The sequence below is a fragment of the Ahaetulla prasina genome, chromosome 4 (genome assembly GCF_028640845.1).
Source record: "Ahaetulla prasina isolate Xishuangbanna chromosome 4, ASM2864084v1, whole genome shotgun sequence".
Lineage (NCBI taxonomy): Eukaryota > Metazoa > Chordata > Lepidosauria > Squamata > Colubridae > Ahaetulla > Ahaetulla prasina.
Window position 1 is genome coordinate 2,340,185 of NC_080542.1, and position 24,816 is coordinate 2,365,000.

Here is a 24,816-nt window from a genome sequence, read left to right on the forward strand (position 1 = left end):
CCGTTTGCGAACTTCCGGTGTAACCGGAAGGCCCGTTTTTTGCTGTCCCCAGCCTCCAGAGCCTTTCTAGGAGTCTCGGGAGGGCAAAAACGGCCTTCCCCACCTCCCGGAGGCTCTCCGGAGGCCAGAAACGGCCCGTTTAGCAACTTCTGGTGAGACTCCTAGAAAGGCTCTGGGGAGCAAAAAAACGGGCCTTCCGGTTCCACTAGAAGTTGGCAAACGTGCCGGGGGGTTCCACACGCATGCACGGGGGCAGTGCACATAGAATTATGGGTGTGGACACGCACGCGTGCGATCCCCCCCCCCCTCACTCCTGCCACGCGATGGCGAAAAGGTTAGCCATCACTGGTCTAGGGTGTCCCGTTTGAGCAAGGGGCTGGACTAGAAGACCTCCAAGGTCCCTTCCAACTCTTGTTATTCTGTTATTTGACCTCTCTTGATTTGGGGCCACCGGTGCGGATGGCAAGACCCTCCCTCCTTGGGCTGGATTGACAAGATGTTTGGATGGCCTGACGGATGGATGGAAAGGGATGGATTGACAGACGTTTATCAGACATGGAAGAAAAATAGCTGGATTGAAGCCACGATATTTGTGGGGCAGCCCCGGTCCTGGACAGCCCCAGTGCTTCCAACAGTGGAAGTTTTTAAGAAGTTTGGACAAGCCTTGGTCTGAAAGTCCCCTGAGTCCCCTGCTCAAACCGGGGGGGGGGGGTTGGACTAGAAGACCTCTAAGGGCCCTTCCAACTCTTCTGTGGTTCTGAATGAAAGCAACCTAATTTTTAAAAGACCAAAAAAAGCCTGGAAGGTTTTCGAGAAGAGACCGGATTGCCATCGGTCAGAACTGGTGTCGGGTCTTCCTTCTTTGGGGGGGGATTGGGGGTTGGACTAGATGACCTCCAAGGTCCCTTCCAACTCTTCTGTTATTCTTGACCGCAGACCTGTTTGTCCTTTCACATCCAGGACGAGCTGACGGCCGCCCACTCGCTCTGCTTCACTCCGGACGGCGCCCGGCTCTTCTGCGGCTTTGACAAGATGGTGCGCGTGTTCGACACGTCGCGGCCCGGACGGTCGTGCGAAAACAGACCGACGTTCGGTGAGCTTGAGGGGCGACTTCGGGTCCCAGGTCCCCAGGCAGCTGAAATCTGGAGCCAAATTGAACGTTTAACGGAAGGAAATGCAGGGTGTGAAGCAGGCACAGGTCGTTCTCGGCTTACGACCGTTCGTTTAGCGGCCGTTTGGAGTTACGACAGCAGTGGAAAAAACGACTCCGGGCCGTTTTTGTTTTTTTTTCACACTTAACGACCGCCGTCCCGTCCCTGCCACGGTCGTATGATGAAAATTCGGGTGCTTGGCAGCCGACTCCCTATTTATGATGGTTGCAGCGATTCACTTAACGAACGTGGCAAGAAAGGGTGTCAAGACGGGGCAAAACTCACTTAACTGTCTTGCTTAGCAACGGAGGTTTCGGGCTCCATTGTGGTCGTACGTCGAGGACTACTTGTGGCCACCTCTGTCCTACGGCGGAAGGGGGTGCCCAGAATGGGCCCCCTTCAGAATGGGCTTAAGTTTCGGTGGGAACCTAGGAGAAGAGGGGTGGTTTTGGGTTTTGTAGTCCCAAAGTCCTTTTTAAAAATTCCTTCCCTCTAAAGCAGGGGTCTCCAACCTTGGTCCCTTTAAGCAAAGCTGGCTGAGGGACTCTGGGAGTTGAAGTCCACAAGTCTTAAAAGGGACCAAGGTTGGAGACCCCTGCTCTAAATTTTAGAATTTAGAATTTATTGGCCAAGTGTGATTGGACACACAAGGAATTTGTCTTGGTGCATATGCTCTCAGTGTACATAAAAGAAAAGATACGTTCATCAAGGTACAACATTTACAACACAATTGATGGTCAATATATCAATATAAATCATAAGGATTGCCAGCAACAAGTTATAGTCATACAGTCATAAGTGGAAAGAGATTGGTGATGGGAACTATGAAACGATTAATAGTAGTGCAGATTCAGTAAATAGTCTGACAGTGTTGAGGGAATTATTTGTTTAGCAGAGTGATGGCCTTCGGGAAAAAACTGTTCTTGTGTCTAGTTGTTCTGGTGTGCAGTGCTCTATAGCGTCGTTTTGAGGATAGGAGTTGAAACAGTTTATGTCCAGGATGCGAGGGATCCATATTAATGATCCATATTAAAAGTAATCTGGAATAATTAAAGCCGTGTTTCTCCACCTTGGTCCCTTTAAGAGGCATGGACTTCAACTCCCATAAGTCCTTGTCTCTTATAAGCATCACTGGCTGTGGCATTCTGGGAGTTGAAGTCCACGCCTCTTAAAGGGGCCAGGATTGAAAAAACACTTAGAATACAGGTTCTCTTTGAATTACAATGGTGGCCAAAATTGTGGAAACCTTTTGGGAAAAGTCGTATTTTCTAAAACTAGCTAATAACATCGCTTTTTTTTTTTTTTTGGAGTAGTACCCTAAAATTCTATATCAATGGAAAGATCATTTAATCAAGAATGTAATGCAATCAGTTTGAGGAAGGATTTGCTATTACAAAGAATGTTCTTTCTGCGCCAACTCAGTAAGCTCAAACTGCCCAAGGAGCTGCTGATCCAATTTTACAGAGGAATTATTGAGTCTGTCATTTGCACCTCCATAACTGTCTGGTTCGGTTCTGCAACCCAACAAGAAAAACACAGACTTCAGAGGATAATTAGAACTGCAGAAAAAACAATTGCTACCAACCTGCCTTCCATTGAGGACCTGTATACTGCACGAATCAAGAAGAGGGCCGTGAAAATATTTGCAGATCCCTCGCATCCAGGACATAAACTGTTTCAACTCCTACCCTCAAAACGACGCTATAGAGCACTGCACATCAGAACAACTAGACACAAGGACAGTTTTTTCCCCGAAGGCCATCACTCTGCTAAACAAATAATTCCCTCAACACTGTCAGACTATTTACTGAATCTGCACTACTATTAATCTTCTCATCGTTCCCATCACCAATCTCTTTCCACTTATGACTGTATGACTATAACTTGTTGCTGGCAATCCTTATGATTTATATTGATATATTGATCATCAATTGTGTTGTAAATGTTGTACCTTGATGAACGTATCTTTTCTTTTATGTACACTGAGAGCATATGCACCAAGACAAATTCCTTGTGTGTCCAATCACACTTGGCCAATAAAATTCTATTCTATTCTATTCTATTCTATTAGAATAGCAGTTACCGTATGAAGAAGAAAAGGGAAACAGGTAGAAAAAATGAGATATACAAAAATGATCACCTAGAAAAAAGGAGATATGCAAAAATGATCCGCATGTCAGTAAATGCTTAGTTGGGCAACCTTTAGCATGAAGGATGGCCTTACGTGAACCCAGTCTTTGAGTTCTGCAGCTGGTATCATGTCAAACCAAGATTGAATGTTGGCTTCTATTAACTGGGTTTTATTGCTGAGTCACTTCTGACTAACCAGTTTCTTGAGTGGGCTCCCTAGATTTTCCATTGGATGAAGGTCTGGGCTATTCCCAGGCCATTCCAGCAATGGAAGAGGATGATCTTGAAATGCAAAAATAAAATAAAATAAAATAAAAATGTGGTGTTATTAGCCATCAAACCTCAAAAAGACACTTTTCCCAAAAAAGGTTTCCACAATTTTGGCCGCTACTGTACATCCACGGTGGAGCCCCAAATTTCTATATTTTGCTAAAGTTGATAATTGAGACAGTGGGTAACTGAATTTTGCTCCGTTTTACGACCTTTCTCGCCACCGCCGTTCAGTGAATCCCTGCAGTTGTTAAGCAAGTCACACGGTCGTTTAAGTGTATCCGGCTCTCTCTCCCCCCCCCCTCCCCCCCCCGGTTGACTTTGCTTGTCAGACGGTCGCCCCACCACCCCGGATGCTGCGACCGTCATAACTACGAGTCAGTTGCCGAACGTCCGAATTTTGATCACGTGACCAGTCATAAGTCGCTTTTTCCAGTGTCGAACGGTCACTAAGCCAACGGTTATAAGTCGAGGACTTCCCGTAGGGTAGTGGGGGACGCCAGCCGGATTCACATCGTCCCGTCTTCTGACAACGGGAGAACCTCCAGATGGGGTGCTCGGTGCATCAGGGTGGGGCGTCCCCCCCCCTCCACGAAAGCCCTCGTTTCATAGGATTTTAAGGGTGGATCCATTAGGGGAGGGGGGGTCTAATCCGGCCATTTCCCACCCTCTTGTTCGGTCCCCCTCGCCTCAGTCCGAGCGATGGCTTAATTAGCCGGCACTATCAGCTCTGGCAGCAAACTAAGGAGCATCTGCCAAGTGTCTCTGTTATCTCCCTGGATGCCGATGAGTCAACAAACAGTACTTCAGCTCTTAATTAAGCAGTTGATTTGCCTGCTACGAAGAGGCATAGCAGCCCTTGCTGCTTTTATATCCTGTGGGGTGTGGCTCCATGACTCAGCACTTCCTAGGCCTGCCCCACCCTTGCTTCTGTTGTTCCCGCCTCTCCTGCCTATGAAACCTAGGGTCCAACCAGGCCTGATTGCCATCAGCTGAGTCTGGAGGCGTGGCCTGGGGGGGGAAATAGTCAGGGGACGGAGGCCTCGTTATCTCCTCCACCTGGCCTGCCTGTGGCTCCTGGAGCTGAGCCAGGGAAGCCGGTGCTCCCGAGGTAAGTCCTGACGGCCCTTCCCCCTCACTTTCCAAGTCACTTTCTGGCAGGAGACCCTGCTCGTGGGGCGCAGAAACAACACCTCTTTTCCTTCCAGTGAAGAAACAAGGGCAAAGCGGAATTATCTCTTGCATCGCGTTCAGCCCGACGCAACCGCTCTACGCCTGCACGTCGTACGCGAAGACCGTCGGCCTCTACTCCCGTGCCGAGGGAGACCCCTTGGCGATGCTCGTCGGGCACCGCGGTGGCGTCACCCACGCCGTCTTCTCCCCGGACGGCTTTTACCTCTTCACGGGCGGTCGGAAGGTAGAAGGTCCGAGGCTGGGTGGGACGGAGGGACCTAGCACGGCACGGTGGCTGTCGGACTCTGGGCTCTGTGGTTGGTTAGGGCGACAGGCTAAGGGGGCTCGGCTCGTTCCTTCTCCTTTTTTAAAAAAGCCTCTCAATTTCCCGCCAGGACGCCGAGATTCTCTGCTGGGACCTCCGACAGCCGGGCGAGATCGTCTTCGCGCTTTCCCGCACGGTGGCCACCAACCAGAGGATTTATTTTGACCTGGATCCGTAAGCGATCGTCTGGAGGAGATCCCCTCCTGTCCTTATCTCTGAGGGAGATGGTTTTCTTCTTCGTGGGGGGGGGTGTCCTTGGTGTGGGGTGGTCTCTGAGCTGGGTGGTTTTCTTGCAGATGTTTCGTGACCCGACTAGGGAACGTCATGAGAGCTAGAAGGGAGGGGGGCTTGTGGAGGAGGGAGAAGCAGAATGGGGAAAGAGGAGGGAGGGGAGGACAATGAGGAGGGGAGGGGAAGGAGCAGGGGAGGAGGAAGGTGATAGAAAGAGGAGGAGGAAGAACAGGTTGAGTATAGGAGGAAGAGGAGGAGGTGAGGACAATGAGAATAGGAGGGTAGAAGGAGGGTAAGGAGGAGGAGGGGGATAGGACGAAAAGGAGCAGGAGGAGGATAGGAGGAAGAGGGAAGGACAATGAGAATAGGAGGAGGAGGGTAGAAGGGGAGAGGAGGAGGAAGAGGGGAAAGGAGGGAGAGGAGAAGGAGGTGAAGACAATGAGAATAGGAGGGGGAGGAGGAGGAGGTGAGGACGATGAGGAGGAGGGCGATAGGAGAAAGGAAGAGGAGAAGGAGGTGAGGACTATGAGAAGAGGAGGAGGAGAGGGGATGAGGAGGACAGGAGGAAGAGGAGGAATAAGGTAAGAGGAAGGGGAGAAAGAGGAGGGGGTAGGAGGAAAGGAGCAGGAGGAGTATAGGAGGAAGAGGAAGGACAATGAGAATAGGAGGAGGAGGGAGGAGGGTAGAAGGGGAGAGGGAGGAAGAGGGGATAGGAGGAAGGGAGAAGGAGGTGAAGACAATGAGAATAGGAGGGGAGGAGGAGGAGGTGAGGACGATGAGGAGGAGGCGATAGGAGAAAGGAAGAGGAGAAGGAGGTGAGGACTATGAGAAGAGGAGGAGGAGGGGATGAGGAGGACAGGAAGAAGAGGAGGAATAAGGTAAGAGGAAGGGGAGAAAGAGGAGGGGTAGGAGGAAAGGAGCAGGAGGAGTATAGGAGGAAGAGGTAAGGACAATGAGAATAGGAGGAGGAGGTAGAAGGGGAGAGGGAGGGGAGGGGATAGGACGAAAAGGAGCAGGAGGAGGATAGGAGGAAGAGGAAGGACAATGAGAATAGGAGGAGGAGGGTAGAAGGGGAGAGGGAGGAAGAGGGGATAGGAGGAAGAGGAGAAGGAGGTGAAGACAATGAGAATAGGAGGGAGGAGGAGGAGGTGAGGACGATGAGGAGGAGGCGATAGGAGAAAGGAAGAGGAGAAGGAGGTGAGGACTATGAGAAGAGGAGGAGGAGGGGATGAGGAGGACAGGAGGAAGAGGAGGAATAAGGTAAGAGGAAGGGGAGAAAGAGGAGGGGTAGGAGGAAAGGAGCAGGAGGAGTATAGGAGGAAGAGGAAGGACAATGAGAATAGGAGGAGGAGGAGGAGGGTAGAAGGGGAGAGGGAGGAAGGGGATAGGAGGAAGGGAGAAGGAGGTGAAGACAATGAGAATAGGAGGGGAGGAGGAGGTGAGGACGATGAGGAGGAGGCGATAGGAGAAAGGAAGAGGAGAAGGAGGTGAGGACTATGAGAAGAGGAGGAGGAGGGGATGAGGAGGACAGGAAGAAGAGGAGGAATAAGGTAAGAGGAAGGGGAGAAAGAGGAGGGGTAGGAGGAAAGGAGCAGGAGGAGTAGGAGGAAGAGGTAAGGACAATGAGAATAGGAGGAGGAGGGTAGAAGGGGGAGAGGGAGGGGGAGGGGGATAGGAGGAAGAGGAGAAGGAGGTGAAGACAATGAGAATAGGAGGGGGAGGAGGAGGAGGTGAAGACGATGAGGAGGAGGGCGATAGGAGAAAGGAAGAGGAGAAGGAGGTGAGGACGATGAGAAGGAGGAGGAGAGGGGATGAGGAGGACAGGAGGAAGAGGAGGAATAAGGTAAGAGGAAGGGGAGAAGGAGGAGGGGTAGGAGGAAAGGAGGAGGAGGAGTATAGGAGGAAGAGGGAAGGACAATGAGAATAGGAGGAGGGTAGAAGGGGGAGGGGGAGGGGGATAGGAGGAAGAAGAGAAGGAGATGAGGACAATGAGAATAGGAGGGGGAGGAGGTGAGGACGATGAGGAGGAGAGCGATAGAAAGGAAGAGGAGGAGGAGGTGATGATGAGAAGAGGAGGGGGGATGAGGATAGGAGGAAGAGGAAGAATAAGGTAAGAGGAAGGGGAGAAGGAGGAGGGGGTAGGAGGAAAAGGAGGAGGAGGAGAGGAAGAGGAGAGGAGGGGGACTTTAGGGTCCTTGCTGTTCTCTGAGCTTGGTGGTTATCTTGACCCGGCTAGGTTACCCCATCTGGGCTACAAATAGACCGGAACACACAACCGTCCAGCAGCCGACATTCAGATAAGCAGGGATTAACCCCAGACAAACAACCAAGCAGAAAGTAATACCCTCTATATAAACAGGGAGCAAGCCTGACTCCCTTTTAGTGCTGATGACGTTACCTAGTTGGGTCACGAAATGTCTTCTCCCACTGACCGTAAACAGCGGGACTGAGGCGGCCACGGGGAGGAAGGGCCGTACGATATTCTTATGACGGCCAGAGCGTCCCTCTGGGCCTTTTAAGCAGCCATTATTTGTAACGGTCATTAAGAAACAGGGCGTAAAGACGAGGACTACTAATAGGAGGAGAAAACAGAAGAGAAAATGAGGCTGGGGTGCCTTCCCCTGTGAAGGCTCCGGAAATCGTGCTGCGTTTCACGCACCCGGATCCCCAGACCAATGCAGGCAGTCCTCAACTTACAACCGTTTATTTAGTGACGGTTCGAAGTTACAAAAAAAAGGGACTTATGACCGGTTAACGACCATCGCCGCCTCCCCCATGGTGACGAGATCAAAATTCAGACGCAGGGAAACGACTCGTGTTTACGACGGTTACAGCGATCCCCTTTTGCGACCTTCCGACAAGCCAGATTCACTTAACAACCGTGGGACTGACTAACAGAATAGCAGAAGAGTTGGAAGGGACCTTAACTACATAGCCATTCACTTAACCCCCAGGAAAGATTGTAAAACGGGGGCGCGGGACTCACTGAACAACGGTCTCGCTTAGCGTCGGAGCTTTGGGGGGGGCCCTCCATTTTGGCCGTAAGTCGAGGACTAGCTGGAATTCAAGCGGGTTTCTCGTGCTTTTCCTCAACAGGAGCGGACGGTATTTGCTGAGCGGGAACACCAGTGGCCAGATTACAGCCTGGGACACCACCCAGCCTCCCCCCGCTGACCCCCCGGCCGTGTTGCAGCCCGTCCTGCAGTTCCAGGCCGTGGGAGACTGTGTGAACGGGATCAGGTGCGAATTCTGCTCGGGTGCCGTTGGGAAGGAGAAGTTCGAGGGTCTGCCTTTTTATGCTCAAACTGGGCTCTAGGAGCAGGGGCCTCCAACCTTGGCAACTTTAAGCCTGGAGGACTTCAACTCCCAGAATCCCTTTCGAGCACAGCTAAGGGTCCTGGGAGGAAACCTGGCTGTGCTTGAAAGGGATTCTGGGAGTTGGAGTCCAATCTGTTAGGAAACCACAGAGCTGAGGAAACAGGGCTGTGCTCGAAAGGGATTCTGGGAGTTGGAGTCCAGCTTGTTAGGAAACCACACAGCTGAGGAAATACGGCTGTGCTCGAAAGGGATTTTGGGAATTGGAGTCCAGCTTGTTAGGAAACCACAGAGCTGAGGAAACCTGGCTGTGCTCGAAAGGGATTCTGGGAATTGGAGTCCAGCTTGTTAGGAAACCACAGAGCTGAGGAAACCTGGCTGTGCTTGAAAGGGATTCTGGGAGTTGGAGTCCAGCTTGTTAGGAAACCACAGAGCTGAGGAAACATGGCTGTGCTCGAAAGGGATTCTGGGAATTGGAGTCCAGCTTGTTAGGAAACCACAGAGCTGAGGAAACATGGCTGTGCTCGAAAGGGATTCTGGGAATTGGAGTCCAGCTTGTTAGGAAACCACAGAGCTGAGGAAACATGGCTGTGCTCGAAAGGGATTCTGGGAATTGGAGTCCAGCTTGTTAGGAAACCACAGAGCTGAGGAAACATGGCTGTGCTCGAAAGGGATTCTTGTTAGAAAACCACAGCGCTGAGGAAACATGGCTGTGCTCGAAAGGGATTCTGGGAGTTGGAGTCCAGCTTGTTAGGAAACCACAGCGCTGAGGAAACATGGCTGTGCTCGAAAGGGATTCTGGGAGTTGGAGTCCAGCTTGTTAGGAAACCACAGAGCTGAGGAAACCTGGCTCTGCTCAAAAGGGATTCTGGGAATTGGAGTCCAGCTTGTTAGGAAACAACAGACCTGAGGAAACGTGGCTGTGCTCGAAAGGGATTCTGGGAATTGGAGTCCAGCTTGTTAGGAAACCACAGAGCTGAGGAAACACGGCTGTGCTCGAAAGGGATTCTGGGAATTGGAGTCCAGCTTGTTAGGAAACCACAGCGCTGAGGAAACACGGCTGTGCTCGAAAGGTATTCTGGGAATTGGAGTCCAGCTTGTTAGGAAACCACAGCGCTGAGGAAACACGGCTGTGCTCGAAAGGGATTCTGGGAATTGGAGTCCAGCTTGTTAGGAAACCACAGCGCTGAGGAAACATGGCTGTGCTCGAAAGGGATTCTGGGAATTGGAGTCCAGCTTGTTAGGAAACCACAGAGCTGAAGAAACATGGCTGTGCTCGAAAGGGATTCTGGGAATGGAGTCCAGCTTGTTAGAAAACCACAGAGCTGAGGAAACATGGCTGTGCTCGAAAGGGATTCTGGGAATTGGAGTCCAGCTTGTTAGGAAACCACAGAGCTGAGGAAACATGGCTGTGCTCGAAAGGGATTCTGGGAGTGGAGTCCAGCTTGTTAGGAAACCACAGAGCTGAGGAAACATGGCTGTGCTCGAAAGGGATTCTGGGAATTGGAATCCAGCTTGTTAGGAAACCACAGAGCTGAGGAAACATGGCTGTGCTCGAAAGGGATTCTGGGAGTGGAGTCCAGCTTGTTAGGAAACCACAGACCTGAGGAAACATGGCTGTGCTCGAAAGGGATTCTGGGAGTTGGAGTCCAGCTTGTTAGGAAACCACAGAGCTGAGGAAACATGGCTGTGCTCAAAAGGGATTCTGGGAATGGAGTCCAGCTTGTTAGAAAACCACAGAGCTGAGGAAACATGGCTGTGCTCGAAAGGGATTCTGGGAGTTGGAGTCCAGCTTGTTAGGAAACCACAGAGCTGAGGAAACATGGCTGTGCTCGAAAGGGATTCTGGGAATTGGAGTCCAGCTTGTTAGGAAACCACAGAGCTGAGGAAACCTGGCTGTGCTTGAAAGGGATTCTGGGAGTTGGAGTCCAGCTTGTTAGGAAACCACAGAGCTGAGGAAACATGGCTGTGCTCGAAAGGGATTCTGGGAGTGGAGTCCAGCTTGTTAGGAAACCACAGACCTGAGGAAACATGGCTGTGCTCGAAAGGGATTCTGGGAGTTGGAGTCCAGCTTGTTAGGAAACCACAGAGCTGAGGAAACATGGCTGTGCTCAAAAGGGATTCTGGGAATGGAGTCCAGCTTGTTAGAAAACCACAGAGCTGAGGAAACATGGCTGTGCTCGAAAGGGATTCTGGGAGTTGGAGTCCAGCTTGTTAGGAAACCACAGAGCTGAGGAAACATGGCTGTGCTCGAAAGGGATTCTGGGAATTGGAGTCCAGCTTGTTAGGAAACCACAGAGCTGAGGAAACCTGGCTGTGCTTGAAAGGGATTCTGGGAGTTGGAGTCCAGCTTGTTAGGAAACCACAGAGCTGAGGAAACATGGCTGTGCTCGAAAGGGATTCTACTCAGGGCATGAACCGGCCTCGATCCTTCCTAATCCTCCCTCATCTTCCTTTCAGCCTCCACCCCAGCCTCCCGCTGTTGGCCACGGCCTCTGGCCAGCGCCAGTTTCCCGACCTGCCAGACAGTGGAGAGGACGAGGCGGAAGGAGGAGGAGGAGGCGAGGACCGTCTGCCCTCCACCCCTCCTCGGGCGCGGGGCGACAACGCTCTCCGGCTGTGGTGGTGCTCCTCTCCATCGGCCGTCGAGGGGGACGTTTCCTAGCCCGGAAGACCAGACTCAAAACAGACTTCGGCGGCGGCTGGGACCGCGAGGAGCCGAACAAGAATCGCGGCGCACTTGCCGGCGGTGCTGCACCCCATGTGCACAAAGCCGGGCGCATAACCACGACTCCCGGACGGGGTGTGAATCCTTCCGCACGGACGTTGAGAACTTTTGAGGACGGGACTTTGTGCGGAAACACAACCGCCAAGGGGTGTTTTCAGGGAGCAGAAAGCGCCGAGAGGTCTCAGGAGACGCCCTGAAATCTTTCTTCTTGGTCTCCTTTCCTTTTTTCAACCCAAGGAGGGCACTGGATTTTTTTTTTCCCTTGCAGGTTTCTTTTCCCAGAATTCCTTGCTTCTCTGATGTATTGGTGTTTTTTTCTGGCTTTGCCCAACTGACGGATTTCGGCCGTGATTTTTCCTCGGCTTTTTTCCAGATTTAGGCGGAAATTCCTTCTTTCCAAGACTTATTTTCTCACAGAAAAAAAACAAAAAAACACGCGGTGCAAGAGTTAGCCAAAGTTTCTACCGTTGGAATACGTACCGTTTGAAGTCTTTCTCGCCAATCTCAAACTCATGAGTGTCAATAAATTGGGAAGTATTTTTAATTTTTTATTAATTTATTGCTCCACTTTTATTACCGTTACGAATAAGGTGGTGAACGTATCCAAACCACATTCCTCCTCCTGTTTTCCCCACAACAACTGCCCTGTGAGGTGGGCCGGGCTGATAGGGAGGGATTGGCTCACAGTTCACCCAGCCTGCTTTCCTCGCTGTGGTGGGACTAGAACTCACCGTCTCCAGGTGATTGGCCAGAAGTCACTCAGCTGACTTTTATATCTAAGGCAGGACTAGAACTCGCTGTCTATTGGTGATTGGCCAAAAGTCACCCAGCTGTCTTATGCCTAAGGCGGTACTAGAACTCACCGTCTCCTGATGATTGGCCAAAAGTCACCAGCTGACTTTTATATCTAAGGCAGGACTAGAACTCACTGTCTCCTGGTGATCGGCCCAAAGTCATCCAGCTGATGTATGCCTAAGGCGGTACTAGAACTCATCGTCTCCTGGTGATTGGCCAAAAGTCACCAGCTGACTTATGCCTAAGGCAGTACTAGAACTCACCGTCTCCTGATGATTGGCCAAAAGTCACCCAGCTGACTTATGCCTAAGGCGGTACTAGAACTCACCGTCTCCTGATGATTGGCCAAAAGTCACCCAGCTGACTTATGCCTAAGGCGGTACTAGAACTCACCGTCTCCTGGTGATTGGCCAAAATTCACCCAGCTGACTTATGCCTAAGGCGGTACTAGAACTCACCGTCTCCAGGTGATTGGCCAGAAGTCACCCAGCTGACTTTTATATCTAAGGCAGGACTAGAACTCGCTGTCTCCTGGTGATTGGCCCAAAGTCATCCAGCTGATGTATGCCTAAGGTGGTACTAGAACTCACCGTCTCCTGGTGATTGGCCAAAAGTCACCTAGCTGACTTATGCCTAAGGTGGTACTAGAACTCACCGTCTCCTGGTGATTGGCCAAAAGTCACCCAGCTGGCTTTCGTGCCTAAGGCAGGACTAGAACTCACCATCGCCCAGCGATTTTGCCAAAGTCACCCAGCTGGCTTTCACACTAAAGCAGGACTGGAACGAAAACACCTGTTTGCAGCACCTGGGTAAGTACCTTTTCTGGGGAATCAGTCGTTACTTCGAACAATGAAGCGATCGGTCATAAGTCGAGGACTACCCCGTGGCGTAGGAGTGCAATCACACACGTGCGCATACACAGCCGTACAGACCCAGGGACCCAGTAAAGCAACTGGGCGTGGCTGAGCTAATTGGGGATAATGGGTTTAGTGTAGTTCAGGGGTCTCCAAGCTTGGTCCCTTTAAGACTTGCGGACTTCAACTCCCAGAGTCCCTCATCCAGCAAAGCTGGCTGAGGAACTCTGGGAGTTGAAGTCCGCAAGTCTTAAAGGGACCAACGTTGGAGATCCCTGGTCTAGTTAATAAGTTCAACCCTACCGGAAGAAGAGGATGTAATGTTCGCTGCCTACCACAAGGGGGCAGGCTCCAGGATCCTTTCTCACCTGTTTAGCTCTTGGAAACCCAGTGGATTACCCTCTAAGGAATCCTTTTTGCAGGCTTCCTTCTCCTCTCCCCCTCCAAAGAAGGAAAGCGAAGGAAGGAAGGAAGGAAGGAAGGAAGGAAGGAAGGAAGGAAGGAAGGAGGAAGGAAGGAAGGAATTAGCATTGACTCATATTTATGACGGTTGCAGCGTCCCGGGGAGGTCCCGCAATCTCCTTTTTGCGACCTTCCCACTGGCAAATTGGGGGCTACCTTCAATCGGGGTTTAATCGGAGAAGAATCCGAGGAACGCGCCTTTTTTTTTCCCGGATGCGCAGATTTTATCCGAAGCCCAAAGTTTTTGTGAGCTGCAACTACGGAAAACAAACTGGCTTTTGCATTAATTTTTTTTTTTTGCCGAGCGTCCGAACGTTGATCTCGCAACCGTCGGGAATGTTGCGACGGTCGTTAAGTGTGGAAAAAAAAAACAACGGTCCCAAGTCCCTTTTAGTCACTTCGAACGGTCACTAAATGTACTGTCGTATGTAGGAGGACTACCTGTATTCCCCTTTCGGAGAAAAATGGGAAGCTAAGCAACGGAGGGAGGGGCATTTGGGGGGGAGCATCCCCCCAAACCGTTGAGCGAACCGGTACCCCCAGTTTGCACCACTAAGAATCCAGGTTTACGGTGAGAATTGGGGAGTGGAGTGGGGGGGGTCTCCCAAAGCTAAGGACCCCCCTCCCTTTTCAAAATGCCCAACGCAAATTGTGATGTACGCAAATGCCCGTTCCTTTTATCCCGCAAACCCTCCTTTCCCCCCAAATCTGGCAACCTTTGGAATTAAGGGCTGGGTCTCCAAATTTAATCCACCCAAGCAGAATTCGGGTCCGGGTCTTAGTTCTTTGCTAAATGACTTGGAGAGACGGTTGCCTAGCAACCAGGTAAACGGAGAATGAGGGCCAAAGGCGGCTGGGGGCTTTTGTTTTGTTTTGTTTTTTCTTTTCACACGGAGACACCCCCAAAACTGGGGAGGGTCTCACCTGGCTGTGGGGACCTCCCCCTCCTTTCCCTCCCCCCCCCCCAAGTAGGATTTTTCTGTCCCCATTTTTGTGGGTTTTTCGGGCAGCCAGAGCGTCTGGGCCCCTCCTAGGGGGGGGGGGGTTCCTGGTTCGGGGGGTGGGGGCTCAGGGAAGGGAGAGGGGCTTTTGGGGAGGAGGAGCTTAGCCACAGGAACCTGGTCTGGTCTGGAGGATTGTGTGAATGGATGGAGAGGATGGATTATTTCGGGAAGGGGCTTCGGTTTGTCGTGGAAATCGCCAACCCGGTTCAGAGAGCACCAAGGAGCCCGCAGTCCTCCTCCCTCTACAAACCCCCATACACCCTTCCAGCACTGATGAGGTTCCCTAGTTGGGTCATGAAACGTCTGCAAGGAAACAGCCAAGCCCAGAGGGCAACAAGGACCCCAAAGTCGCCGTCTTCTTCTTCTTCTTCTCCTCCTCCTCCTCCTCCTCCTCCTCCTCCTCCTCCTCCTCCTCCTCCTCCTCCTCTTCTTCTTCTTCTCCTCCTCCTCCTCCTCCTCCTCCTCTCCTCCTCCTCCTCCTCTTCTCCTCCTCCTCCTCTCCTTCTTCTCCTCCTCCTCCTCCTCCTCCTCCTCCTCCTCCTCCTCCTCCTCCTCCTCCTCCTCCTCCTCCTCCTCCTCCTCCTTCTTCCTCCTCCTCCTTCCTCCTCCTCCTCCTCCTCCTCTTCCTCCTCCTCCCCCTCCTCCTCCTCCTCTTCCTTCTCCTCCTCCTCCTCCTCTTCTTCTTCTTCTTCTTCTTCTTCTTCTTCTTCTTCTTCTTCTTCTTCTTCTTCTTCTTCTTCTTCTTCTTCTTCTTCTTCTTCTTCTTCCTCCTCCTCCTCCTCCTCCTCTTCTTCCTCTTCTTCTCCTCCTCTTCCTCCTCCTCCTCCTCCCTCCACTTCACAAACTGAACTCTCTTCTAGCTCTGATGATGTTACTTAGCTGGGTCATGAAACGCCTGCAAGACAACAGCCAAGCTCAGAGGGCAAGAAGGACCCCACAGTCTTCCTCCTCCTCCTCCTCCTCTCCACAAACCCCACTCCCTTCTAGCACTGATGACGTTCTGTAGCTGGGTTATGAAACGTCTGCAAGAAAACCACCAAGGACCCCATTCTCTTCCTCTTCCTCCTCCTCCTCCTCCTCCTCCTCTGCCTCCATCTCCCTTCTAGCACTGATGATGTTCCCTACTTGGGTCATGAAACGTCTTACACCAAAAAAACAAACACAGCAGCAGCCAAGCTTAAGGAGCACTAGAGCCCTCGCAGTCTCCCTCCTCCTCCTCTCCACAACCTCCTCTCTCTTCTAATACTGATACTGTTCTCTAGTTGGGTCATGAGACGTCTTGCAAGAAACCCACCCTGCTCTGAGACCACCCAGGACCCTTCATTTCAACCCCGAGCTACAATTTTTCTCTTTTATAGATGTTAACTACCTAGCAGGATCCCGCTTAACCAAAGGGGGGAGGAGAGAGAGAGGGTGGGAGGGAGCGAATTGCACTCTGCGCATGGTCCGATCCTCGAGCCCCAGTTTTTTACAGGTACAGTTTTCGCCTTGCGACCGCCGTTGCGATTGGGATTTCCCATCGCTAAGCAAAGCCGTTGTTAAGCGGGTCACACCCGATTTGGGGGCCTTTTCCTGCAGGAGAAATTGAGTCTCCTTTTTAGGTGGGAGTGGGCTTGGATGATCCTTAAAGGAAGCGGTCCCCTTTTTTTTTTTTGCATTTTATCTCTCTGGTTTTCCAAGCCTGCCTTCGCACTTCCGTGACCCTCAGCCCCGGGGTTGTGTCTCGGCTTGTTCGGCCCCACGTCACAATCTCACACTTTTCTCCCGGCCCAGCGGGTCCTCCTTCAGGAGCTTCTTGCCGTCTCTCTGCGTTGTGCATCCCAGCCGCACAACTCCGTGCACAGAATTGGAGTGTCATTACACTGAGCTGTGGGGCATCTGCGTCTGCCCGGCAGGGAGCGGACAGCAGCAGATTACAGATTTAAGACAGTTGGAAGGGACCTTGCAGGTCATCTAGTCCAACCCCCCCCCCCGTCCTCTTACACCATTTCTGGCAGATGGCAAAATCTTGGCAAAGAGATTGTGTGTGTGTGTGTGCAAGGAGAACGAACGTGCAAATTGTACAGGTCCTCAGAATTATGACCACAATTGAGCCCAACGTTTCACGTTGCTAAACGAAGACAGCGGCTAAGAACGTTTCGCTCCATTTTACGACCGTTCCGGCCCCGGTTGTTAGTGTGAAACGCTCCAGTTGTTTGTGACACGGTTGTTGAGTGAATCCGGCTTCCCCAGGAAATCACGTGGCTCCGGGGATGCGGCGGCCGTCGTAAATACGAGTCAGTTGTGCCAAGCGTTTGAATTTGGTTCACGTGACCATGGAGTGGGGGGGGATGCCGCAACGGTCATAAGCGTGAAAAACGGTCGTAAGCCCCCTTTTTTCCAGCGCCGCTGTCACTTCAAACGGACACTAAATGAACTGTTGTAAGTCAAGGATAATCTGTATAGGTAGTCCTCGACTTACGACCACAACTGAGCCCCAAATTTCTGTGGTTAAAATGAGGTATTTGTTCAGTGAGTTTGGCCCCGTTTTACGACCTTGCTTGCCAAAGTTGTTAAGTGAATCACTGCAGTTCTTCAATTGATAAATGTGGATCGGTTGCCAAGGGTCCAAATTTCGATCACGTGATCACGGCTGCCGATGTCACAAGTGTGAAAAATGGCCATAAGTCACTTTTATCCACGGCCGTTGTAACTTTGAGCGTTCACTAAGTGAGCCATCGTAAGGCAAGGACTACCTGTGTTTCCTTTCACAAGTGTCTGGGTTGAAAATGAAAATTATGCCCCAGATTTATTCCAATTTAACAAACCGTACACTCGTGTTCATGTCACCCCACAACACCCAAACCAATTACAGCCAGTCCTCGACTTACAACAGGTTCACTTAGTGACCGCTGGAAGTTACAACGGCACTGAAAAAAAGGGACTTACGACCGTTTTTCACACTTACGACCGTTGCAGCATCCCCACGCTCAAAACTGAGACGTTTGGCAACCGACTCACATTTATGACGGCCGGCAGCATCCCGTGATCCCCGTTTTACGACCTTCTGACCATCAAAACCCGATTCACTTAACGACCGGGCGACTCATGTAACCGCTGCAGCCGTTCGCTTAACAGCGGCCGGAAGGGTGGCCCAGTGAGGGGCAAAAGCTCCCTTGAGAGCCGTCTCGCTTAGTGACGGAAAGGTCGGCTTCCGTTGTGGTCGTAAGTCGAGGAGTCCCTGTAACCACCTAACGGCAGAGATTCTGCAAGGGAAATGGATCAAGCGAGATCAATATAGTGGCCACAACTCTGGGGATATAGCCCCCACTCAACGTTTCCCCAGGGCTGCGCAGCCTAGTGGTCTCGGTCGCACAATTTGCAAAGATGCTACACGTTGGTTCACAGTGTGTAAAGATGCTACCTGTGGCTGGTTAGCAATGACAGTCTGGGTTAAAGACGCTGCGTGCATTTTCAGACTGAGATGAAGGGGGTAACAGATTAACAAGAGTTGGAAGGGACCTTGCAGGTCATCTAGTCCAACCCGCTGCCCAAGCAGGAAACCCTACATCTGGCCTCTCTACCTAGGATCGAACACCCAACCTCCTGATTCTGAGGCAAGAGCGCCACCTCTGGGCCACAGCAACTGGGGTGGGGGTCTAGCATCCTTCGTCGATCCCTTCCTGGGACCCTTCCCCTAAATTATGGGGCCTCCAAACTTAACCACTTTTAAGATTTGTGGACTTCAATTCCCAGAGTTCCCCAGCTGGTGTGGTGGTGTTGTTGTTTTTCCCCCCCTCCAGGGCCGTCGTAACATCGAGCGGTCACTAAACAAACAGTTGTTAAAATGTAGAACGAGACCTTCTGCGTTTCTCCAGAGTTGGTTCTGAGCAATGAGAAACAAGCCAGCATTTGAGGTTAGTTTGCTGGAACGTTCCCCCGCACCCGGCTCCAAAATCATGGTCTTCTTTGTTCCTGCAATCCCAGGCGGTCTTTTCCTCTTGCGGCCTCTAGGTGGTGCCCTTTCCTCTCTCTCGTTCACCTCGCTGACATAGGATCAAATTAGCAGAGTGGGAAGGGACCTTATAGGTCATCTAGTCCAACCCCCTCCACCCAAGCAGGAGACCCTACACCATTTCTGACAGATGGCAGTCCAGTCTTTTCTTGGAATCCTCCAGGGATGAAGCTCCCACAACTTCCAAAGGCAACATTTGGTCCACGGGTTGATTTCGGGGCTCCAGGTACTTCACTCTGCCAAGCCCCGCTGAATTTGGGGAGGGGGGGTGTGTGTCCCCCGAAATGCCTTAATGCGGAAGACAACACACACGCCCCCTCCTCCAAATTCCCATCAAGCAAAACTTCTTTGGGAAAAAAAAAAAATCCCACCTTCGGCTCCTGCCACGAGGACTAGAAACTTTAGGACGATAAGTGGTTTTTTGTGGGGTTGTTTTTTTTTTTTTTGAAATTGGATCTTTTTAGGGTCCCGTAGGTTGTTGGGAGGGAAAACCACCCCTCATCCACTCCCCCCACCCTCCCCATCCCGCAGGCAAGCTGGCTCCTTGTTTTCTAGGTCATAAATTAGGGAATTATAGTTTTGCTGACCTATGTCAGCAATGTTGTGGGTTTTTTTTAAAAAGCTTTTCCAAAGTTTTAACTCTTTAGGGATGTTTTGAACCTTGATCGGTTTACCAGATGGGCTCAGTCGGGAGGCTCTGTTCCGGATATTTTAAGATGGGGTGGACTTCAACTCCCAGAATTCCCTGGTGCGAATGCATTCCTTTCGATGTGCATATTCAATTGTGGCCTGCTTACTCTCTTACAATCCCTTCCTCTGCAATCTCTCTGCTCAAGGGGATAGGTCAGGAGAAGAAGAAAAAAAACAAAAACCCAGACATGGCTAGCTGGGGAATTCTGGGAGTTGAAGTCCACCTCTCTGAAAGCCACCAAGGAGGAGAAACACCGTTTACTCAAAGGTTTAGCCTTGCCGGCATTATCAAGACGAGTCTCGAACCCTTGCAAAAAAAAAAACAAAACAACAACACAGTTTACGCTGAGATTCAGCCTTGCAGGCATTTTGAAAAAAATCTGACGTTAGGTGGGACATTCTCATCATACTTACACACACCCCACTTCCAACAAGCCACTCTGCGAGGGAGAAACCCCCAATCCCCAAATGCCCTCATCAGTTGTGTGTGGCCAAGCAAGAAATCCGGGTCTGCCAGTCCAGTCCCGACATTTTCACCATGGGGTACCGGGCCTCTATTAATTGGCTCTAATTAATTTAATCTCCATGCAAAGTTGAATTAAATTAAGCGCTATTAATTCCCCCGTCCTCTTTGGGAAACCCACAAGGGAATGCGAGAGACCGATCAGAGTTTCCCAGGCTCGTAGTTTATCCTATTTTGGGGTCACGTGGGATTTGGGGCGCGTGGAGACACCCCCCCCCACACACACACATTGAATTTCCCCAAAAATATTCCTTCTCTTTTGCAGATCCAGAGCTGAAAAACCCGGGAGGGATTAAGATTGGCAAGATTCAACATGGATCATCCTTTGCAAGCTATAGCATGGCGCTAGTCCTCATTGCTTTGGATTTTCTTACGCAGCTTTACCGGTTGGATGAAAAGGTTCCCGATCGGCCTGGTGAGATATTTCTTCATCCAACCCAGTGCATCTATCAGATGGTTAGCCCTTCACTTAACACGTGTTTGTTTAGCGACTGTTCAAACTTACGACGATACCGGGAAAAAATGATTTACGATTATTGCGGGATCCCAATAGTGATCAACCCAGCGTGATTGAAATGTCACGGGATCGCTGTTTGCGCCTGTTCCAACCAACTTCCGACGACGGGGAGGAGCTGGATTTGCTTAATGACCCCATGATTCACTTAATGACGGCAGCGATTCACATAATAACCCTGGCCAAAAGCTTGTAAAATCTGGCAAAGCTCACCATAGAAGCGTGCCGAGGAAGTAAAACACGCCGATGCCCTTGAGCAGGGGGGGTTGGACTAGAAGACCTCCAGGGTCCCTTCCCACTCAACGACCACAATTGAGCCCAAATAAAAGTGAGACGGTGGTTGGGAATTCTGCTCCATTTTACAACCTTCCTTGCCACCGTTGTTAAGTGAATCGCTGGAGTTGGAGATTAAGAATCTGGCTCCCGCATGTATTTTGCGTGTCAGAAGGTCGCAAACGCGAATCATGGGACCCCCCGGAACTAGCCAACCGTCGTAAACACGAGTCAGTTGCAAAGGGTCTGAATTTTGATCGCTGGTCACAGAGATGCTGCAACGGTCATAAAGTGTGAAAAACGGGTCGTAAGTCCCTTTTCTTCAGGGCCGTTGTGACTTTGAACGGTCACTAAACCAACTGTTGTAAGTTAAGGACTGCCTGTATTGAACTATCAGGCCCTTCATCCCACATTTAACCGGAATTATTCGTTTAGCTTGTCGTGACTTGTTTTTTCCCCTTGCTTGGCTGAAATCAAAGGTATATTACGTCGACCGCATTCCCACCATCTATGAAGCAAGTTTACCCGATCAAAAAAAAAAATTAATAAATTCGTTCTTGTCCTATCCACGCTGAATTCTGGGAAAGCCTTGGGCGGCCTGGGGAATTCTGGGAGTTGAAGAAAGACTGATCTGGGGTCAAAAATCAGGGACGATCCGGGCGGTCGTAACTTTGCACGGTCAGTAAACGAACTGCTGTAAGTCAGGGGCTAACTGCATTCCCGGTTACTCCGTTATGTTCTTCTTCGGTTACGATTTTCCCTTGGGAGGTGAGACCCGATCCTTCTTTAAACGCTTCCCCCCCCCCCCCGAAAAAAAAAACTCCACGGAAAAATCCGGAATGTATACAGAACCAGGCGAAGAGCGGTAAGCCCAGGCCAGAAGGGTTACGAGAAAATATTTAGATTTCGGGAGGCGTTTCTCGGCGATCTCATTTCCAACAACGTAAACACTGGAGAAATGCAGCCCTTTCCGGCTTTGAACAGAGACGGAGTTGAGGGGGTAAAAAAAAGGAGGGGGTGTTTAGAAATCCCCAATTTCCTTCCCTCTGCGCGTGCTCAGAGGCTTCGGATTTTGGCCTCGATTCGAACTCGCGGCCTTGGAGGAGCTGAGCTGGGCTTCGGGATTTCCGGGGTTTGCTGTTGCAGCCAAAATATGGATTGGATCGGCCTTGGGGGGGTTTCACCGATTCGAATGACCAATTATTGGATATAGGTAGTCCTCGACTTACGGCCGCAAATCGAGCTTCGGTTGCTAAGCGAGACGTTTGTGAGAGGAGTTTTTCCCTCTTTTACGACCTTTCCCGCCACAGTTAAGCGAATCGGTGCAGTCCTTAAGTGAGCAACGTGGTTGTTAAGTGAACTTTGCCCCGTTTTGCGACCTTTCCTGATCCAGTTGTTAAGTGAATCAGTCCTTAAGTGAGTGAATCAGTCCTTAAGTGAGTAACACGGTTGTTAAGGGAGTTTCGCCCTGTTTACGGCCTTTCTCGTCACAGTTCAGTGAATGAGTGCAGTCTTTAAGTGAGTAACACGGTTGTTACGTGAACTTTGCTTGATTTTACGACCTACCTTGCCGCAGTTGTTAAGGGAATGAGTGCAGCCATTAAGTGAGTCACATGGTTGTTAAGTGAATCCGGCTCCCCCATTGACTTTGCTTCTCAGAAGGTCACAAAAGGGGAGACTGTGACCGTCATAAATACGAATAAATCGCCAAGCGTCTGAATTTTGACCACGTGACCACGTGAATCCTGCAATGGTCGTAAGTGTGAAAAACGGTCATAAGTCACTTTTTTCAGTGCCATTCTTACTTGGGTTACTAAACAACTTGTGCTGTGACTTCTTTGCACACTTAAAGTTTCCGGGAGGGAATTGGGTTTACTCTGGCAGAATTTTATCCCGCACTTTCACACTGAGGACTAGCTGCCTTGTATATTGTTTTAAAAATTCCGAATTTTACGAGGCTGCTAGCTTTTTGCTGGCTTCCCTATGGATTCTGAGCCATCCTCTCTCTCTCTCTCTCTCTTAATCTTTTTTTTTTTTTTTTGCAAGATATATATTTATATATTTTCGAAAGTGAAGACACGCAGATCGTGGTTGGTTACAATATGCTTATTTACTGAATTATTACGTTGTCTAGGCGGGCAAAATAGGAATTAAGTGGGCTGCGTTTAAATAACACATTAAGTGGCCAAAAAAAGAAAGAAAAATACTATGCAAATTTACAGCCAGCCCAGCATCATGTGTGAATGCAGTCAAAGAAAGTTAAACTATCATGGTTTCCCAGCTGCAAATCGCAAAACCTGGCTTCCTCTTTTTCTTTCTTTCTTTCTTTCTTTCTTTTTCTTTCTTTCTTCCTTCCTTCCTTCCTTCCTTCCTTCCTCTTCTTCTCCTTCCTCTCTCTCTCTCTCTCTTTCTTTCTTTCTTTTCTCCTTCCTTCCTTCTTTCCATTTCTTTCTTTTTCTTTCTCTTTTTCTTTCTTTCTTTTTTCTTTCTTTCTTTCTCTCTTTCTTATTCTTCTTCCTTCCTTTTCTTCTCCTTCCCACCTCTTTATTTCTTTTTTCTCCTTCCTTCCTTTTTCAATTTCTTTCTTTCTTTCCTCCTTCCTTCTTTCCTTTTCTTCTTCCCATCTTTCTTTCTCTTTCTTATTCTCCTTCCTTCCTTTCTTTTTTTCTCCTTCTCATCTCTCATCTCTCACTCTCTCTCCTTTCTTCCTTCTTTCCATGTCTTTCTTTCTCTCTCTCTCTCTTTCTTTCCTTCTCTTTCTTATTCTCCTTCCTTCCTTCCTTTTCTTCTCCTTACTATCCTTCTCTCTCTCTCTCTCTCTTTCTCCTTCCTTCCTTCTTTCCATTTCTTTCTTTCTTTCTCTCTCTTTCTTCTTTCTTTCCTTCCTTCTGTCCTTCCTTCCTTCCTTCCTTCTTATTCTCCTTCCTTTCTTCCTTTTCTTCTTCCCACCTCTCTCTCTCTCTCTCCCTCTTTCTTTCTTTCTTTCTTTTTTCTTTCCTTCCTTCCTTCCTTCCTTCCTTCCTTCCTTCCTTCCTTCCTTCCTTCCTTCCTTCCTTCCTTCCTTCCTTCTCTTTCTTATTCCCCTCCCTTCCTTCTTTCTTTCCTTTTCTTCTCCTTCCCACCTCTCTCTCTTTCTCTCTTTCATTTTCTTTCTTTCTTTCTTGGGCAGTTTTTCACCCCAAAATTCCTTCTCCGCTTAGGCCTCGCAAAACCCGCAAACACAAAATACACCTTTGCACTTGTGAAATATGCAAAGTAAGGCCCGGTGCAGATTTAAACGGTGCCCTGGAACCCCTGAGGTTTTTGGAGGGCTGCAAAATGAAAGGTTTGTTGTAAGCCAAGATAATTATATAGCGGAAGAGCCTCTTTTTCTGAACAGACTCCGAGGGGCTGGCAAAAACATGGGGTTTTTTTTTACGAGATGAAAGGCCCGGGGCTTTGCAAATTAACCTCCCTGACCCGAAGGCCTGTAGCGGTCAGGAATCGGCAGTTCCCAGAATCCCCTGCTGTTCGCCCGCTAGGAATTCTGGGAGCTGTAGTGCTGGGTCCTGCTGGTTAGAGCTGCCGACTGTGGGTTTAGCTCGGCGGTTCCCAGAATCCTCTGTTGGCGGGGATGTTACAAGGCTAGGAGTTCTGGGAGTTGTAGTTCTAGCACAGCTGGTTGCGGGACTCTGTTGGCAGGGATGTGGAATTCTGGGAGTTGTAGTTCTAGCTTGACAGTCACAGTTCCCAGAATCCCCAGCAACATGGATGCTCCACTGCTAGGGATTCTGGGAGCTGTAGTTCTGACCCTGCTGGTTAGAGCTGCCGACGGTGGGTTTAGCTAGGCGGTTCCCAGAATCCTCTGTTGGCGGGGATGTAACAAGGCTAGGAGTTCTGGGAGTTGTAGTTCTAGCATAGCTGGTTGCGGGACTCTGTTGGCAGGGATGTGGAATTCTGGGAGTTGTAGTTTTAGCTTGACAGTCACAGTTCCCAGAATCCCCAGCAACATGGATGCTCCACTACTAGGGATTCTGGGAGCTGTAGTTCTGACCCTGCTGGTTAGAGCTGCCGACTGTGGGTTTAGCTCGGCGGTTCCCAGAATCCTCTGTTGGCGGGGATGTTACAAGGCTAGGAGTTCTGGGAGTTGTAGTTCTAGCACAGCTGGTTGCAGGACTCTGTTGGCAGGGATGTGGAATTCTGGGAGTTGTAGTTCTAGCTTGACAGTCACAGTTCCCAGAATCCCCAGCAACATGGATGTTCCACTGCTAGGGATTCTGGGAGCTGTAGTTCTGACCCTGCTGGTTAGAGCTGCCGACTGTGGGTTTAGCTCGGCGGTTCCCAGAATCCTCTGTTGGCAGGGATGTTACAAGGCTAGGAGTTCTGGGAGTTCTAGCATAGCTGG

The 24,816-nt window shown here is 50.3% G+C and overlaps 1 protein-coding gene across 6 annotated transcripts in view; it reads left to right on the plus strand.

Moving 5' to 3' along the window:
* Window positions 1-11,866, plus strand: part of WRAP53 (WD repeat containing antisense to TP53) — a 37,748-nt gene extending 25,882 nt beyond the window's left edge. For all 6 annotated transcript variants that reach the window (XM_058180233.1, XM_058180231.1, XM_058180232.1 and 3 more), the window contains 5 exons: window positions 961-1,093; window positions 4,760-4,968; window positions 5,120-5,223; window positions 8,377-8,520; window positions 11,056-11,866. In XM_058180233.1, the coding sequence (XP_058036216.1) occupies window positions 961-1,093; window positions 4,760-4,968; window positions 5,120-5,223; window positions 8,377-8,520; window positions 11,056-11,260 (795 nt within the window). In that variant the 3' untranslated portion in view covers window positions 11,261-11,866. The remainder of the gene's footprint in view (window positions 1-960; window positions 1,094-4,759; window positions 4,969-5,119; window positions 5,224-8,376; window positions 8,521-11,055) is intronic.
* The last annotated feature ends 12,950 nt before the right edge of the window (window positions 11,867-24,816 follow it).